This window comes from Nerophis lumbriciformis, linkage group LG27, assembly GCF_033978685.3.
Source record: "Nerophis lumbriciformis linkage group LG27, RoL_Nlum_v2.1, whole genome shotgun sequence".
NCBI lineage: Eukaryota > Metazoa > Chordata > Actinopteri > Syngnathiformes > Syngnathidae > Nerophis > Nerophis lumbriciformis.
The window spans coordinates 12,001,371-12,018,893 of record NC_084574.2 but is presented as its reverse complement, the minus strand read 5'-3'; the positions used below and the strand labels follow the sequence as shown (position 1 = coordinate 12,018,893).

Genomic DNA, 17,523 nt, shown 5'->3' with positions numbered 1-17,523 from the left:
GTAAAATATCAAATATTATTTATCTCATTCACGTAAGAGACTAGACGTATAAGATTTCATGGGATTTAGCGATTAGGAGTGACAGATTGTTTGGTAAACGTATAGCATGTTCTATATGTTATAGTTATTTGAATGACTCTTACCATAATATGTTACGTTAACATACCAGGCACGTTCTCAGTTGGTTATTTATGCCTCGTATAACGCACACTTATTCAGCCTGTTGTTCACTATTCTTTATTTTTATTTTAAATTGCCTTTCAAATGTCTATTCTTGGTGTTGGCTTTTATCAAATAAATTTCCCCAAAAAATGCAACTTATACGCCAGTGCGACTTATGTTTTTTTTCCTTCTTTATTATGCATTTTCGGCAGGTGCGACTTATACTCCGGTGCGACTTATACTCCGAAAAATACGGTAGTTATTTTGTAGATACTTTGATGTCTTGCAAAATCAGTCAAAAATAGACTGGCACGGAGACCATACCCCGCTCCCTTCACCCATCCGCCTCCCCAGGGCATAAACTATCAATCTAATTTGGATCGACACCAAATTTGTTGCCACATGTTGCAATATCACCAAATGTGAGTATCCACACACCGATATTTATTGTAATGAGCTCTACTTGTTTAGGTCGTCATTTAAAAAAAATATATAAAAATTGCTAATTAGCAATACAGTCAGCCACTGCAGTGTGATATGATCCATGAAGTTTAATGTGCATTCAACCTGCCAATGGTGGGATGAGGGAAAGGGAGAACCCATGGCAGGATGAGAGAAAAGCAGTGGACAAAGCACTGCGGGCAACTTATTTGAGCACAATCACCTGTGTCAGCATTCGCCGTGCTGGGGGGGACCATAATGCTGAGTCAGCAAAGTGCTAAGAAAAAATAACGTAGAAGCAAAATAACTTGCTACCATTCATATATTTTCTCGTACAGTATAGAGTTGGAATACTTCCTGTTGGCAAAATGTGCAGCACATAGAGATTTATTAGATATTAAATGCATACTTGCCAACCTTGAGACCTCCGATTTCGGGGGTTGGGGGCGTGGTTAAGAGGGGAGGAGTATATCTACAGCTAGAATTCACCAAGTATAAGAAATACTTGACTTTCAGTGAATTCTAGCTATATATATATATATATATATATATATATATATAAGAGAAATACTTGAATTTCAGTGTTCATTTATTTACACATATACACACACATAACACTCATCTACTCATTGTTGAGTTAAGGGTTGAATTGTCCATCCTTATTCTATTCTGTCACTATTTTTCTAACCATGCTGAACATCCTCTCTAATGATGCATTCTGCTTTGTCTCCTTGTTGTGTGCGCAGTTGTTCACTGCACTCTCTAAAAGCCGTAGATGTTATTGTCACATATGCATGTACAGTAGATGGCAGTATTGTGCTGTTTAAGAGTGTCACAACATTGCTGTTTACGGCAGACGAACTGCTTTACGGTAGACGAAAACGTGACTGCTGTTGTTGTGTGTTGTTGCCGTGCTGGGAGGACGTTAATGAAACTGCCTAACTATATACCCACATAAGAAACCAAGAACTCGCCCTCCATCATTCTACAGTTATAATGTGATTGGGCAGGCACGCTGTTTATATTGTGGGAAAGCGGACGTGAAAACAGGCTGTCGACACGTCACTCAGGTCCGCATGGAGCTGGAGGGGGCATGGCCTCCAGCTCCGCCTGAATTTCGGGAGAAAATTTGTCCCGGGAGGTTTTCGGGAGAGGGGCTGAATTTCGGGAGTCTCCCGGAAAATCCGGGAGGGTTGGCAAGTATGATTAAATGGCTAACGTCTATTTAAACCTTACTTGGAAACTGTCTATGGCACTGAATTAAAATACTCTCTTGCACACATGTGTTAAAGTTAAGTTAAAGTACCAATGACAGTCACACACACACACTAGGTGTGGTGAAATTTGTCCTCTGCATTTGACCCATCCCCTTGTTCACCCCCTGGGAGGTGAGGGGAGCAGTGAGCAGCGGTAGCCGTGCCCGGGAATCATTTTGGTGATTTAACCCCCAATTCCAACCCTTGATGCTGAGTGCCAAACAGGGAGGTAATGGGTCCCATTTTTATAGTCTTTGGTATGACTCGGCCGGGGACACAAAATGGCCTCGAAATAATCATCGTTTTGCTGCTTGTGTACCAAAAGTAACTTCTCAAAGTATGTTACTAGCTGGTAAGTCGGTGTGGACCTGAAACGTGTCATGTCACCTCCTTTTATTAGCTCTCCCCATCTGATTGTTGTTCTTTATCATTTAGCCTGATTCCATCCAACCTCCGCGTCCTCAGTACAGAATGGATTATTAGGTTCAAGACTATAAAACAATACCTTTTTTTCTTTGTTTGTTTGGACCGTTTGCAATCCAGCTATCTTTTTGTGGTATTTTTATTGTATTTTTGCCAGCTTTGCATGACTGCAAAACTGGGCAGCCACCCACCATGCTCACAAGCTTGGCAACATGGGGCTGGAAAATATGTATTTAAAAGTGTCGAGTGGGGATGTGGAGAAATCAACAGATTGCAGTGTAGGAGGAGTGTGGCGCTTACACAGAGCGGGAGAAGGAAGTACGGTATATACACAAGATGCATCATTTCTAATCATCTATAGTTGATTCAGTCGTCACTTTGTAGTGCCATTGTCAGCCAAAGGAGGTGCAGAATTCTGCATTTGTTACGTTGTGCTTTAGGTTCACATGTATAATCTAGTCGAGACAAGAGCTGTATTAAAGTCTGCAAGATGATCACGCTCACTTTTACCGCATTTTTCGGAGTATAAGTCACTCCGAAGTGTAAGTCGCACCGGCCGAAAATGCATAATAAAGAAGGAAAAAACATATAAGTCGCATTTTTGGGGGGAAATTTATTTGATAAAACCCAACACCAAGAATAGATATTTGAAAGGCAATTTAAAATAAATAAAGAATAGTGAACAGGCTGAGTAAGTGTTATATGAGGCATAAATAACCAACTGAGAACGTGCCTGGTATGTAAACGTAACATATTATGGTAAGAGTCATTCAAATAACTATAACACATAGAACATGCTCTACGTTTACTAAACAATCTGTCACTCCTAATCGCTAAATCCCATGAAATCTTATACGTCTAGTCCAGGGGTCGGCAACCCGCGGCTCTAGAGCCGCATGCGGCTCTTTAGCGCCGCCCTAGTGGCACTCTGGAGCTTTTTCAGAAATGTATGAAAAATGGAAAAAGATGAGGAGAAAAAAATCTATTTTTTCTTTTAATATGGTTTCTGTAGGAGGACAAACATGACACAAACCTCCCTAATTGTTATAAAGCACACTGTTTAAATTAAACATGCTTCACTGATTCGAGTATTTGGCAAGCGCCGTTTTGTCCTACTAATTTTGGCGGTCCTTGAACTCGCCTTAGTTTGTTTACATGTATAACTTTCTCCGACTTTCTAGGATGTGTTTTATTCCTCTTCTTTTTCTGTCTCATTTTGTCCACCAAACTTTTAAGGTTGTGCATGAAAGGTGAGTTTTGTTGATGTTATTGACTTGTTGGAGTGCTAATCAGACATATTTGGTCACTGCATGACTGCATGCTAATCGATGCTAACATGCTATTTAGGCTAGCTATATGTACATATTGCATCATAATGCCTCATTTGTAGGTATATTTGAGGTCATTTAGTTTCCTTTAAGTCCTCTTAATTCAATTTATATCTCATGACACATTATTTGTATGTAATATGGCTTTTAATTTTGTTTTTGTATTTTTGGTGCAATATGGCTCTTTCAACATTTTGGGTTGCCGACCCCTGGACTAGTCTCTTACGTGAATGAGCTAAATAATATTATTTGATATTTTACGGTAATGTGTTAATAATTTCACACACAAGTCGCTCCTGAGTATAAGTCGCACCGCCGGCCAAACTATGAAAAAAAAACTGCGACTTGTAGTCCGAAAAATACGGTAAATAAAACTCTGACAGCTGTTTACAGTTGAATGTGTATAAAGAAGAAAAAAAAGTGTATAAAGAAAAATATACAATCTGGGAATTACTTTGATATTTTTTAAGTAAAGAATATCAAACGTCAAACTCATTTTAGCTCGAGGGTCGCATAAAAGAAAATCTCTTCCCACACGGGCCGGACTGGTAAAATAATGGCATAATAACTTAAAAATAAAGACCACTTCAAAAATAGAACAAGTACATTCTGAAAGTGTTCATACTGCAAATAATCCTCCTGGCAAAACACTTGACGCAAGTTGAAAACTCTTGAGGGAAAAAATTGGTGCAGTTTCAAAAACACCATGAACACAATGAACTTGGACTTTGTCTGTGTTTTTACAAAGCCCTTAAACTTTAAGCACTTCCTGTTTAGCATTCTAATGTTAGTTTATTAAAAATGTTTGAAAAAGCAACCGAATGTTTCCACAAACCGCCGCATTGGTGAAATCCGCATACTGCCACAACACATTCATTTATCATTCAAATATCACAATTATTAAAAAACATGTCAGTTATCAAAACGACACCGTAGCTTTGTGACGTGGCTTTTGTGAACAAAACCTGCCGGGACTTAAGACCTCGTTTTTAATTCTTCCACCTTCTGCAGCCTTTGTTCCGTGTCCATATTGTTGTCTTTGTGTTTCTTAGACATTTCATAGTGCCTTCTTAGATGATATTCTTTCGTTACAGCCACACAGAAGACACACAGGTTTGCCTTTTTACCTCCGTGAACATGCACTCTGCCTCCCACCTGGCTTGAAATCCCCTGTTCTCACCTTCCGTTTAGCCATTATTGGGGAGGGGAGGTTGCTGAAAGTTCAAATCTGCCCTGAATGCTGATAAATAATGAAGCCGAGCTGTGAGTTCACAGGCTACCGTTGCATTGTGGGGAATGGAGTATTGGTGTGGGCAAGACAACAGCAGCAGGCGGCTCTGGCCTGCGGGCCGGTTCTAATACTAATCAAATATCATTACCATAGATAATTCATCCACGGGCCGGATCTGGCCCGCGGGCCTTGACTTTGACACATACATGCTAATGGAACCGATGCCAGCTAGTGTGGATGAGGGATGGTGTATTTTGAAAACCTCACTCCCTGACTCCTATAAGAGCAGTGCTTGACACTGATTACGTTTCCATGTACTAAATTAGTCTGATTTTGCAAATAATTCCGCTCAAAAAAACATTCTACAACCCTTGGAAACTTCTTAATGCGATCGTTTTTGGCTTTTGAAAAGTCAGACTAACACACCTAGATTATGCAATTGAAAACCAGATCTCTCGAGTGGGTGATTGTCCCCGAAGGAGACCTTTCTTGTCGTACATACCATTTAAATAAAATAAAAAATAGGCAACATCTTGAATGATCAGGGGACTATTTGCTTCACAAATTAAAAGAATGCAACATTTTGACTGGAGGCACATGGTGTATGACCAATGCATTAGAGCAGGGGTGTCAAACTCAAATACAGAGTGGGCCAAAATTTAAAACTGAACATAGCCGCGGGCCAAGCTTGAACAAATGAACCTTTTTAATAGGGACCCAAACAAGTTTTGCATTGAATATTGAACAAGCAAGGCTTATATAACTTTATAGTGTCATGCAAAATCGAGTTTCAAATAATAATAATAATTAAAAAATATCAATGGCATATCAAATACAATTTAAATAAAAATTGAATGCCTCTTTTCTATTTGCAACTTTCTGAGGTAAATATCAACATTAACTTTTTCCACAGGCTAATAAATTTGAAAATAATGAATAAACCAACCATTCAGGACTTTAAACTGCTCAGTTTGCAACACACTGATCTAATCTGATGTGCCCAAGCCAGATACCTGGCATCTTTTCTTGGATGTTAGTTCATTAATGTCGGGGCTCAGGCTTTGAGCTGAGGCAACCTTCATTATCGAACGAAGGTGTTCATCAGTCATTATATCTCGTAGTCCACAGTCTTGGGGGCGTGCCTTAAAGGCACTGCCATTAACGTCCTCTGAGCTGTCGTCACGTCCGCTTTTCATCCATTCTAACAACGTACCGGCCCTGTCACAAGATATGTGCGGCTTCTGTATGAACACACACGGGAATGCAACGCATACTTGATCAACAGTGATACAGGTTACACTGAGGGTGCCCGTATAAATAACTTTAACACTGTTAGAAATATACGCCACACTGTGAATCCATACCAAACACACATTTTGGGAGAACATCCGCACCGTAACACAACAGAATAAATACCCAGAACCCTTTGCAGCACTAACTCTTCCGGGACGCTACAGTATACACCCCCGCTACCACCAAACCCCGCCCCCCCCCACCTTGTAGCGTCCCGGAAGAGTTAGTGCTGCAAAGGGTTCTGGGTATTTGTTCTGTTTGTGTTACGGTGCGGATGTTCTCCCGAAATGTGTTTGTCATTCTTGTTTGGTGTGGGTTCACAGTGTGGCGTATATTTCTAATAAAACTTAAAGTTGTTTATATGGGCACCCTCAGTGTAACTTGTATCGCTGTTGATCAAGTATGCGTTGCATTCACTTGTGTGTGCGTGCAGAAGCCGCACATATCTTGTGACAGGGCCGGTACGTTAGAATGGATGAAAAGCGGACGTGACGACAGCTCGTAGAGGACGTTAATGGCAGTGCCTTTAAGGCACGCCCCCAAGACTGTGGTCCAGGTGGACTACGAGATATAATGACTGATGAACACCTTCATTCGATAATGAAGGTTGCCTCAGCTCAAAGCCTGAGCCCCGACATTAATGAACTAACATCCAAGAAAAGATGCCAGGTATCTGAAATCTGGGACTCTCCCGGGAGGGTTGGCAAGTATGAGAATTAGCGGTGAATGTGGTGTTACCGTGGCACCGCCGCTGAAATAATCGGCGTGCCAGCTCTAGTGTTAATTTGATATCGCCTCAAGGGCCAAGTGAAATTACACGGCGGGCCAAATTTTGACACAATGCATTAGAGTGTGCATGGACATCACATGTAGGTGAGAAAATACAAGTAAACAAATTGTAAAATATAATTTCGTGCATGGAAACGTAGTCGATGAGTCAGCTCTTTATCTTGCGCTGCTGGAGTCAACTCTCATTCAGGGGATTTATGGTTGCCAAATCAAGCTCGGTTGTGCATAGCCGGACAGCACGGATGGCCACAAATATACCAACATAAATCCAATGTAACTATAGAAATAATACAAAACATTATACATTTTTACAGTAGTTTTATTCTATTGACCAGATATGACAACCCTAAATGTAGGAAGGTCCTTTTTAAAACAAGTCGACTTGGTTGACTAGTGTTTGCATGACAAAGGCTTCGGTAGAAGTTGTTTGGCCCCACCTGTTGGTTTGCATTGCCAAATCACCCGTCCCGGACTTCAAGACGACTTTTCTTTTTCCACACTTTTCTCCATGAAAATACAGTATATATGGTTGTTTTTGGTATTTTGTGATATTCTGTAACATTTCTGACACAGGGCAATAATAAGTGAGCGGACACCACTGCTCTAAAAGATAAATACATCAATAATTTAAATCAAATACATTTTGATAGTTTTTCAAAAATGTTGCAGATAATGCAGCATTCATACTGGCAATTCTAAAGGGTATAATTACATGTTGAATTAATTTATTTGGTTGATTATTTACTTTTTCGCGGTCAAGTAGCTGCAGGTCATGCTTATAATCCTGGCATAAGGTTAGGGCATCCTTAAAATAGCATTACTGAGAAGCATCCAATGTTCTTTTACCAAACCCCATTCGGTTCCACTTTGTGTCATGAGCAAAAATAGACAAAATGAGTCCTTTTTTCTTTAAGATTGGTGCAGCATCATCATCATGTCTCCCTGTTTCCATGTGTCTTTGCAGTAAACTTCCTAGCTGGGCTCGAGCTGTGGTTCCTAAAATCTTTTACGTGACAGAGAAGGCGTGGAACTATTACCCTTACACAGTCACAGGTGAGTATTCTGGGTTTTAGAAGTAAATAAGCAGATTTGTCGTTTCTGGCGTATGCAGACTTAGTCAGAATTCGTCAGTTATAGTCCCCCGGTTAATGCGAACAAACATTAAAAAATGGTGGAAGGGATTGTCAATCATCCATAATTGCCATCTTTGGAGGTGGTATCAGAGCCAGTGTGATACAATGAGTTGATGATATGAACTTCCACTTCTCTTGTCTACTGTTCATACGACTATGATACGGTCTTTTCCTGCACTTTTGTGTGAAAATATTTGCCTCTACATCTCATATAGAACCCAACCTAGCTACAGTTGTGCCCATCCTATCTTTGTTACAGCCCAAATATTACCTGAACCTCAAAGAAAAATTGTTTAATGTTGACACTGTTCATACAACCCTAGAAAATGACTTATTTTGAGGGCTATGTGAAATGGGCCACATTGCGGTTTGCTGGGGAAGCTGTCTTGGTAGGATCGCCCAGACTTCCTGGTCTCTGGCCGTGTCTTCCAGTTCCACTTGGGACTTCTCGGGAGACTGAGCTCCTCACCCTGTCTCTTATGCCGAGTTAGTCCACAAACCTCTTTACTAAACGCTGTAGGTCACAGCTTGATGAGGCCAAAAAGACCATCATCTTCAGATAAGAGATGAGATTCTATGGCCCCTAAACCGTTGATCCATTACCCCGCAGCACCCACTACAGGACAGTTAAAAGGCTTTTCAAAGGACATGTGGACCGGTTGAACAAACTCTAAAGCATCCTCCATTATCCTTGCTAAGTTGTTAAAGGGGAACATTATCACCAGACCTATGTAAGCGTCAATATATATCTTGATGTTGCAGAAAAAAGACCATATATTTTTTTTAACCGATTTCCGAACTCTAAATGGGTGAATTTTGGCGAATTAAACGCCTTTCTAATATTCGCTCTCGGAGCGATGACGTCACAACGTGGCGTCACATCGGGAAGCAATCCGGCATTTTCTCAAACACCGAGTCAAATCAGCTCTGTTATTTTCCGTTTTTTCGACTGTTTTCCGTACCTTGGAGACATCATGCCTCGTCGGTGTGTTGTCGGAGGGTGTAACACGAACAGGGACGGATTCAAGTTGCACCAGTGGCCCAAAGATGCGAAAGTGGCAAGAAATTGGACGTTTGTTCCGCACACTTTACCGACGAAAGCTATGCTACGACAGAGATGGCAAGAATGTGTGGATATCCTGCGACACTCAAAGCAAATGCATTTCCAACGATAAAGTCAAAGAAATCTGCCGCCAGACCCCCATTGAATCTGCCGGAGTGTATGAGCAATTCAGGGACAAAGGACGTCTGTAGCATGGCTGCAGTTTGTTCCCGCAGACGAGCGAGCTAAACCCCCTATCGACCCTAGCTTCCCTGGCCTGCTGACATCAACTCCAAAACTGGACAGATCAGCTTTCAGGAAAAGAGAGCGGATGAGGGTATGTCTACAGAATATATTAATTTATGAAAATTGGGCTGTCTGCACTCTCAAAGTGTATGTTGTTGCCAAATGTATTTCATATGCTGTAAACCTAGTTCATAGTTGTTAGTTTCCTTTAATGCCAAACAAACACATACCAATCGTTGGTTAGAAGGCGATCGCCGAATTCGTCCTCGCTTTCTCCCGTGTCGCTGGCTGTCGTGTCGTTTTCGTCGGTTTCGCTTGCATACGGTTCAAACCGATATGGCTCAATAGCTTCAGTTTCTTCTTCAATTTCGTTTTCGCTACCTGCCTCCACACTACAACCATCCGTTTCAATACATGCGTAATCTGTTGAATCGCTTAAGCCGCTGAAATCCGAGTCTGAATCCGAGCTAATGTCGCTATAGCTTGCTGTTCTTTCCGCCATGTTTGTTTGTGTTGGCTTCACTATGTGACGTCACAGGAAAATGGACGGGTGTTTATAACGATGGTTAAAATCAGGCACTTTGAAGCTTTTTTTTAAGGATATTGCGTGATGGGTAAAATTTTGAAAAAAACTTCGAAAAATATAATAAGCCACTGGGAACTGATTTTTAATGGTTTTAACCATTCTGAAATTGTGATAATGTTCCCCTTTAAAGCCGAAGTAAACCATATTGCACCTACTATAGTTTAGGTTTTACTAACGGTCTTACTCTCCAGCAAATGGAATCGACTTTCCCAGGGAGACGGGAGGATAATTCGCCATCAATGTATTGCATCACTTGGTTACAAGTTAAGTTGTCATCCATTATACCTCAAACCTGTTTTGTAAAGAGAACATCCTTGCGAGAATGGCTATACAAATCTAGGTTGACAAATGGTTTTACTGACTGTAAAACTACGCATGAACAATACCCCCCTTAGTGAATGTATTAAGAGTCATTCATTTATTCAGGTGACATCATAGCAAGGATATTTGATGCCCGGTTGAGGAAAGGGCTGCAACACACCGTGCTGACATTTAACGACTAGATTCAGGTCTGATGGTGACTCAGTGATCACACTGTCGCTCGTGCTTGTGTTCATCACTTGGTCTCAGTTTGCCAAAAGAGCGGGGAAAACGCCAACATGTTACTGACATGATAATTTATTCAGCCAACAATGTATTCATACATGTTACTAATTAGATGTCAAGTGACAATTATGTGGCTTTTTGAAATGTGTCTAATTTTCTGTTGTTTTTTGTTCTTTTCTGGATGTGGCCTGACGTGTATCTACCATGCAATAGAATATACTGTGAGTATAAAATGTTGTCTTATTGTTTGCATCACATACTGATATTAGTTTTGCTATTTGTGGACCGCAGTGCAATAATAGCTTGCTTGGTTTCGCAGGAAGTTTCGTGAACTTGTGGTCCGTCAGCACACATTTTTAGCCTGCTTGTTCTTGTAAGCCGTTCACCTGCTGTCAAGTTTAAAATATAGTGTAACTACAGTCAATTAACCTCTTTTTTTGTAATGTTTATCATGTCAAGTTTAAAATATAGTATAACTACAGTCAATTAACCTCTTTTTTTGTAATGTTTATCGCCTCTTATCACATGTTGCAAAGAGATGCTTGTTTAAAAAGACATGCTTTCTTTACGTAACCATGATCATAACCATCAAAGATGTGTATATATAAACATGTTTATATACGTATACAGTACAGGCCAAAAGTTTGGACACACCTTCTCCTCATTCAATGCGTTTTCTTTATTTTCATGACTATTTACATTGTAGATTGTCACTGGAGGCATCAAAACTATGAATGAACACATGTGGAGTTATGTACTTAACAAAAACAGGTGAAGTAACTGAAAACATGTTTTGTATTCTCATTTCTTCAAAATATCCACCCTTTGCTCCGATTACTGCTTTGCACACTCTTGGCATTCTCTCGATTTTTCAAGCACACCTGTGAAAATTAAATGTATTTCAGTTTTAGGAGTTAAATGGTGGAACAAGCTCAGTGATGAACTGAAGACATGTAGTTCTTAAGGTTTAAGAAAACCTTGAAAGGGGAAATAATTGAAAATTATAAAATAAAGTAACAATTACTTTTATCCCATTGATTTTTTTTTTTTTTTAAGGTTGATGTTCCAGGCAATCTGATTTTCAGTGAATGTATAGGATAGGGAAATAAGCTTTGGCTTCAGCCTATTCCTTTTTCGGTCATTCTTTTTCTTTTCTTTTTTTTTGTGTGTAAATGTGTATGATTGTTAAATATGTCTAATCTGTACTGTTAAACTGGTCACACAAAATAAAATAATAATAAACTTATTCACTTATTTCAAGTTAAAACCATTTCAGGTGACTACCGGTACCTCTTGAAGCTCATCGAGAGAATGCCAAGGGTGTGCAAAAAAAAGAAATCAGAACAAAGGGTGGCTATTTTGAAGAAACTAGAATATAAAACATGTTTTCAGTTACTTCACCTTTTTTTGTTTAAGTACATAACTCCACATGTGTTCATTCATAGTTTTGATGCCTTCAGTGACAATCTACAATGTAAATAGTCATGAAAATAAAGAAAACACATTGAATGAAAAGGTGTGTCCAAATTTTTGGCCTGTACTGTGTACATATATTTCTTTAATTCTTGCTCATGCAAAATAGAACAAGGGTAATCCAGATTAAAAATTAATATTTAATCATGAATCATTGAATCATGAATCCTTATCCTCTGATTTTTTTGGATGTTGATAATGTATTCGTTTGGCAACACTAATAAGCATGTGTGTATTATTAGTTAACACACATGAGGGTATTTACTGTTGCACATGAAATCACAGAAATTCCGTATACGTGTATATATTTTTAATTTAAACATTCACATTCAACTGAGTCCATGTCCTAAAATTCTGCGATTTCTAAGGAGTGAATGGCGCTCCTCCACATTTTAATAACACACATGCCTGTGAATAACGCCATAGACACGTTAGTTATGCATGGTATCGGCCTTCTTTTTGCATCTGTGTGCCTTTCATGCAAGATGACACATGTCACCAGCGTGAGTCACACTCCTTTATGATGGAAAAGAAAGACAATTGCACGATACTGACAGAATCAGCATACATGTGTTGATTCTAAGTTTAGTCAAGAGACAGACTTTGTGCTATAAACCTGTGGTGTGGTTTGTTTTGGACTTTCTTTTAAGTTACATTGAGTAACATCACGTTTACACTTGCACACTTTGTTTATGGTCTTATGGTCGGCATATTTATGAAGGTAATCAAATATAAGGCATCATTTAGTTTTAAGAGACACTTTAAAATTGCAGATCATAAACTACATTTTGAACCTAATTAAGGCATTCTGTTATTTAGATTGATGGCTTTTTTATTGAAGTTTAAAATATGCATGCTCTCTTTTCAGTGCTCCTTCCTTCCAAAGTTCTCCATTCACATAGAGACCAAATACGAGGACAACAAAGGCTCCAATGATAATGTGAGTGCAGTCTTTTGCTTTTGGCTTCCAGTCTAAATCCTTTCATTTTTTTAAAAGCCCCCCCAAAAAAACCAACACATTTTTAAGAATAACATATTGCAGATATATTTATTGAAAGCACGACATGAGCAAAAACATCCAGAAGTTTTGGCAAGGCGCAATCCATTTGCAGGGGATTTGAGAGTCTGCCAAAATTTTTTCTCAAACTCACTCCTCATTTCACAAATGTTTTTAATCAACAGTACAAGCTAGCCCTGTTTGGACAGAGTGATAAAATATTAGGTTGGAGTTTGGCACACAAATCGCTCAAACAATATTTTTTCTCACTACTTTTGCCGAATCTGGTAGATCATGACTTTATGCACCACAGTTGAGTGGGTTCCTCTTTGACCCATACACCACAGCTTGGCTAAATTGAGTAGAAATTGGCTTGCAGAGGTTTCCAATTTTTTTTCCGACATTTTGTGCGTTAAAGATTAGGGATGTCCCGATCCAGGTTTTTGCACATCCGATACCGATATTGTTTTTGCATTTCCGATCCGATACCGATACTGACCGATACTGGCCTATCCGAGCATGTATTAAAGTTTAAAGTTATTTAGCCTACTTAGTTGTCAGAATCATGTTGAAAAGGGTTTTAGTACTCTTGATAACAACTAGCCAGCTGAATTAGGGGAGTTTGAATAATACACAATGGTTGGTAACAAGAAACTGACCTGTTTATTCAAGGATAAACACAAAATAGACAAAATTATACATGACAAACAGAAATGGCGTCATTGAAACTAGGGCTGGGCGATATGGCCTTTTTTTAATATTGCGATATTTTAAGGCCATATTGCAATACACGATATATATCTGGATATTTTGCCTTAGCCTTGAATGAACACTTGATGCATATAATCACAGCAGTATGATGATTCTATGTGTTTTGATTGATTGATTGAGACTTTTATTAGTAGGTTGCACAGTGAAGTACATATTCCGTACAATTGACCACTAAATGGTAACACCCGAATAAGTTTTTCAACTTGTTTAAGTCGGGGTCCACTTAAATTGATTCATGATACAGATATATACTATCAGATATATACTATCATAATACAGTCATCACACAAGATAATCACATTGAATTATTTACATTATTTATAATCCAAGGTGTGGAGGGGGGGCGCCGGATGTAAGTGTCAAAAAGACAGCCAAAAGAGTTTGATATGAGAATAAATCTAAAGTTAAAATATAGGGTAGAAATGCACCCATTTGCAGGAAATGTAGTCTTGATTTTCAAAATTTTCTTTCAAGGCTTGCATGTCTACATTAAAACATTCTTCTTCATACTGCATTAATATATGCTACTTTTAAACTTTCATGCAGAGAAGGAAATCACAACTAAAAAAATCACACATTTTTTCATACGGTGTTGATGTGGAAATTTTTGCCTCTGCATTTTGATGGTGTGGACGTGTGGCACCGAATGGAGATAAGCGTCTCGACAGACGTCACAATATTTGAACAATGATGACGAAAACTGTTTTCTCTGTCGTGTCCGTGTGTCGAAAATTGTTATGCGCTTATTTTTTTATTTGATTTTGTGCGTGGCATAGATTTGCTATGCGCAGAGGACGCTTAAATAGTGCGCAATTGCACAGGCGAGCACCTTAGAGGGAGCGTTGCTCGCATGGCTGCGCTAGCATCACAGCTAACGTTAGCCATGCTGCTACCTCTCTGCTCGGGGAGGACGTATACGTATGTGACGTATGACGTGACAGTATGTGACGTGTGTAAGAAGGTGCGCTTGCTGTCTGTGAGAGGGAGACACAGGAAAGAGTGAGAAGAGCCTGTCGTGTAATGCCAGCAGCTAAAAGCAACTGCGTGAGAATTCACAGACGTGTGGATGTGTTGAAGGTGTGCTGGAAAATGCGGAACGGAAAATAAGGAGCAGCAGAAAAGTGGAATGTATTATTTAAATCGGTGCGTTGAAAAACACGGACCAGAGTTTTTTTTTTTAAACTGGATCTGGATCGGCATTTTCCCATGCCTTGCCGATACGCAATTTTTGGCAAATATCGGCATCCGATCCAAATATCGGATCGGGACATCCCTATTAAAGATGCTAAAACCAATCTAATGTACTGTAGGTCGTTTGCTAAGCTATCTGAACGAAGCATCCACATCTTATCTTTGTGTTATGGGTACAATAGGAAAGGGATTCATATGGCCCCATTCCTGGGTGGATCTCATGTAAGAGGAAGGTGGTCGGAGGGGTTAATTATTTTGCAATGCAGTCTGCTGAAAATGAGGGAAAGTGCCACTTTACATAGCAACTGACGCTGTAGTCAAGATTGAAATTGCCACAAAACACATCATTCAAAACTCTACTGCCATATGACAGCTAAAATTGATAGTGCACACCTAATTTTTTTTTGTCACGTTTCATGTGTCAGGTAAACCGTGACAAATGGGGCCACTGTATAGAATCAAATTAATGTAGTTTGTAATGTATATCATGATTAATGAATTAAGGACCAGTTAAAAAATGTCCCCTGAGTTGCATTTTGGACACACTTAGGCTATCTTTGCATAATGCTGCTAAAAACCCAACTACCGTATTTTTCGGACTATATCGCAGTTTTTTTTCATAGTTTGGCCAAGGGTGCGACTTATACTCAGGAGTGACTTATGTGTGAAATTATTAACACATTACCGTAAAATATCAAATAATATTATTTAGCTTATTCACGTAAGAGACTAGACGTATAAGATTTCATGGGATTTAGCGATTAGGAGTGACAGATTGTTTGGTAAACGTATAGCATGTTCTATATGTTATAGTTATTTGAATGACTCTTACCATAATATGTTACGTTAACATACCAGGCACGTTCTCAGTTAGTTATTTATGCCTCATATAACGTACACTTATTCAGCCTGTTCACTATTCTTTATTTATGTTAAATTGCCTTTCAAATGTCTATTCTTGGTGTTGGGTTTTATCTAATAAATTTCCCCCAAAAATGCGACTTATACTCCAGTGCGACTTTTATGTTTTGTTCCTTCTTTATTATGCATTTTCGGCCGGTGCGACTTATACTCCGAAAAATACGGTACCTCAAATATCAAAGCAAACCTGTCATGTATTGTGTTACAATACTTCACTACTTTGAAAATAGACGCAACATTATGTAATGTCTTTCTTTTATTATTTTTAATTATTTTTGTTACCATATTAAAACGGAACATGTCCTCAGAAATGTGGATGTACAGTCACTTAGATCAGGGATCCTCAACATTTTGGGACCTGGCACCGGTTTATTGTAGGCATTGTTTTCACGAACAAGTCTTCCATGTGTGACCGATAAATACAGCAAAAATAAGTGTATGAAAAATACAACTCAATTGGTTGGAGCCCTGGCCTTGTTCTCGTGCAATGAGATGAGATATACCATCAAGCTGCTCGGGACTGCAGATGAAAAAATAGCCTTTGGCTACAATCTGGCACATTTATATTGTATACGTTCATTAATGTGCATTGTAATGTAATGGATATAACAAATATAATAAATGGTGACTTCCTCTCAGGAGTTTTATTCTCCATCTATGAACAAGTTAGTATAGAATAGAATATATCTTTATTGTCATTGTACATTGTACAACGAAATTGTAAGCAAAACTAATTTATTGCAAATTCATAACACATAATACCATTTGAACATAGATAAATAGATAACAATACATAAAAATAGCAAGCACACAGCTCACATGCACAGTCATTATTGTCGTCTTGTGTAAAAAGTGTTCTTAAGTCTGTTTGTCCGGCATTTTATTGTCCTGTATCTCCTGCCCGAGGGCAGCAGTTCAAAAAGTTTATGTCCGGGGTGAGATGGGTCCCTTATGATGTTTTGGGCCTTTTTGAGGCACCAAGCTCATTGGTGTGTCAAGTGGAACAGACGAAAATTAGGTCGGAGAAAATGCAGTCGTTTGTAAATTATTTTTTTCTCCGCGGCCCGGTTGTACCGGTCCTCGCACCGGTGGTTGGGTACCAGTGATCTAGATAAATGGTTCTCAAAGTTATACCAAGTGTCACCTCCAAAAATGTTTGCTTTTAAAGTACCAACATGTTTGCTACCTTGCACTTATTGTCACGGTTTAGCTTTGAATATATATCTTTTGCCGTATTAAAAGTAAGTTAAACATTAACACTTCAGAAATAGGAATTACATTTTGACATTGAAACATTTGTATTTGTTCAGTTATTTCATACGTTACCATGTCTCTTTTAAAAATCTAAGAAAAACAAAAACACTGATCCTCCTAAGATCCTGTGTACTACTAGTGATACTTTTTTCAACCACTGGACTCAATTACCGTATTTTCGGAGTATTAGTCGCACCAGAGTATAAGTCGCACCTGCCGAAAATGCATAATAAAGAAGGAAAAAAACATAAGTCGCACTATGGAAAAACCTGCGACTTATAGTCCGAAAAATACGGTAGAAGGTTTTCAACCCTAATGGGATGTTTTGTTTTCGGCCCCAAATAGTGGACTTCTTTTCAGTTGATTACCACAAAATTAAACTGCATTAATACTTGTTTTGGTGTGATTTTCAGGATATATTACTATTATACAAAAATACA

General features: G+C 38.9%; 1 protein-coding gene across 1 annotated transcript in view; it reads left to right on the top strand.

The window, feature by feature from the left end:
- The window catches only part of LOC133570156 (cytoplasmic phosphatidylinositol transfer protein 1-like), a 152,409-nt gene that overhangs the window by 101,919 nt on the left and 32,967 nt on the right, over nt 1-17,523 (top strand). Inside the window, exons 3-5 of the mRNA XM_061922866.2 lie at nt 7,888-7,976; nt 10,690-10,697; nt 12,818-12,889. Of these exons, the coding sequence (XP_061778850.2) occupies nt 7,888-7,976; nt 10,690-10,697; nt 12,818-12,889 (169 nt within the window). The remainder of the gene's footprint in view (nt 1-7,887; nt 7,977-10,689; nt 10,698-12,817; nt 12,890-17,523) is intronic.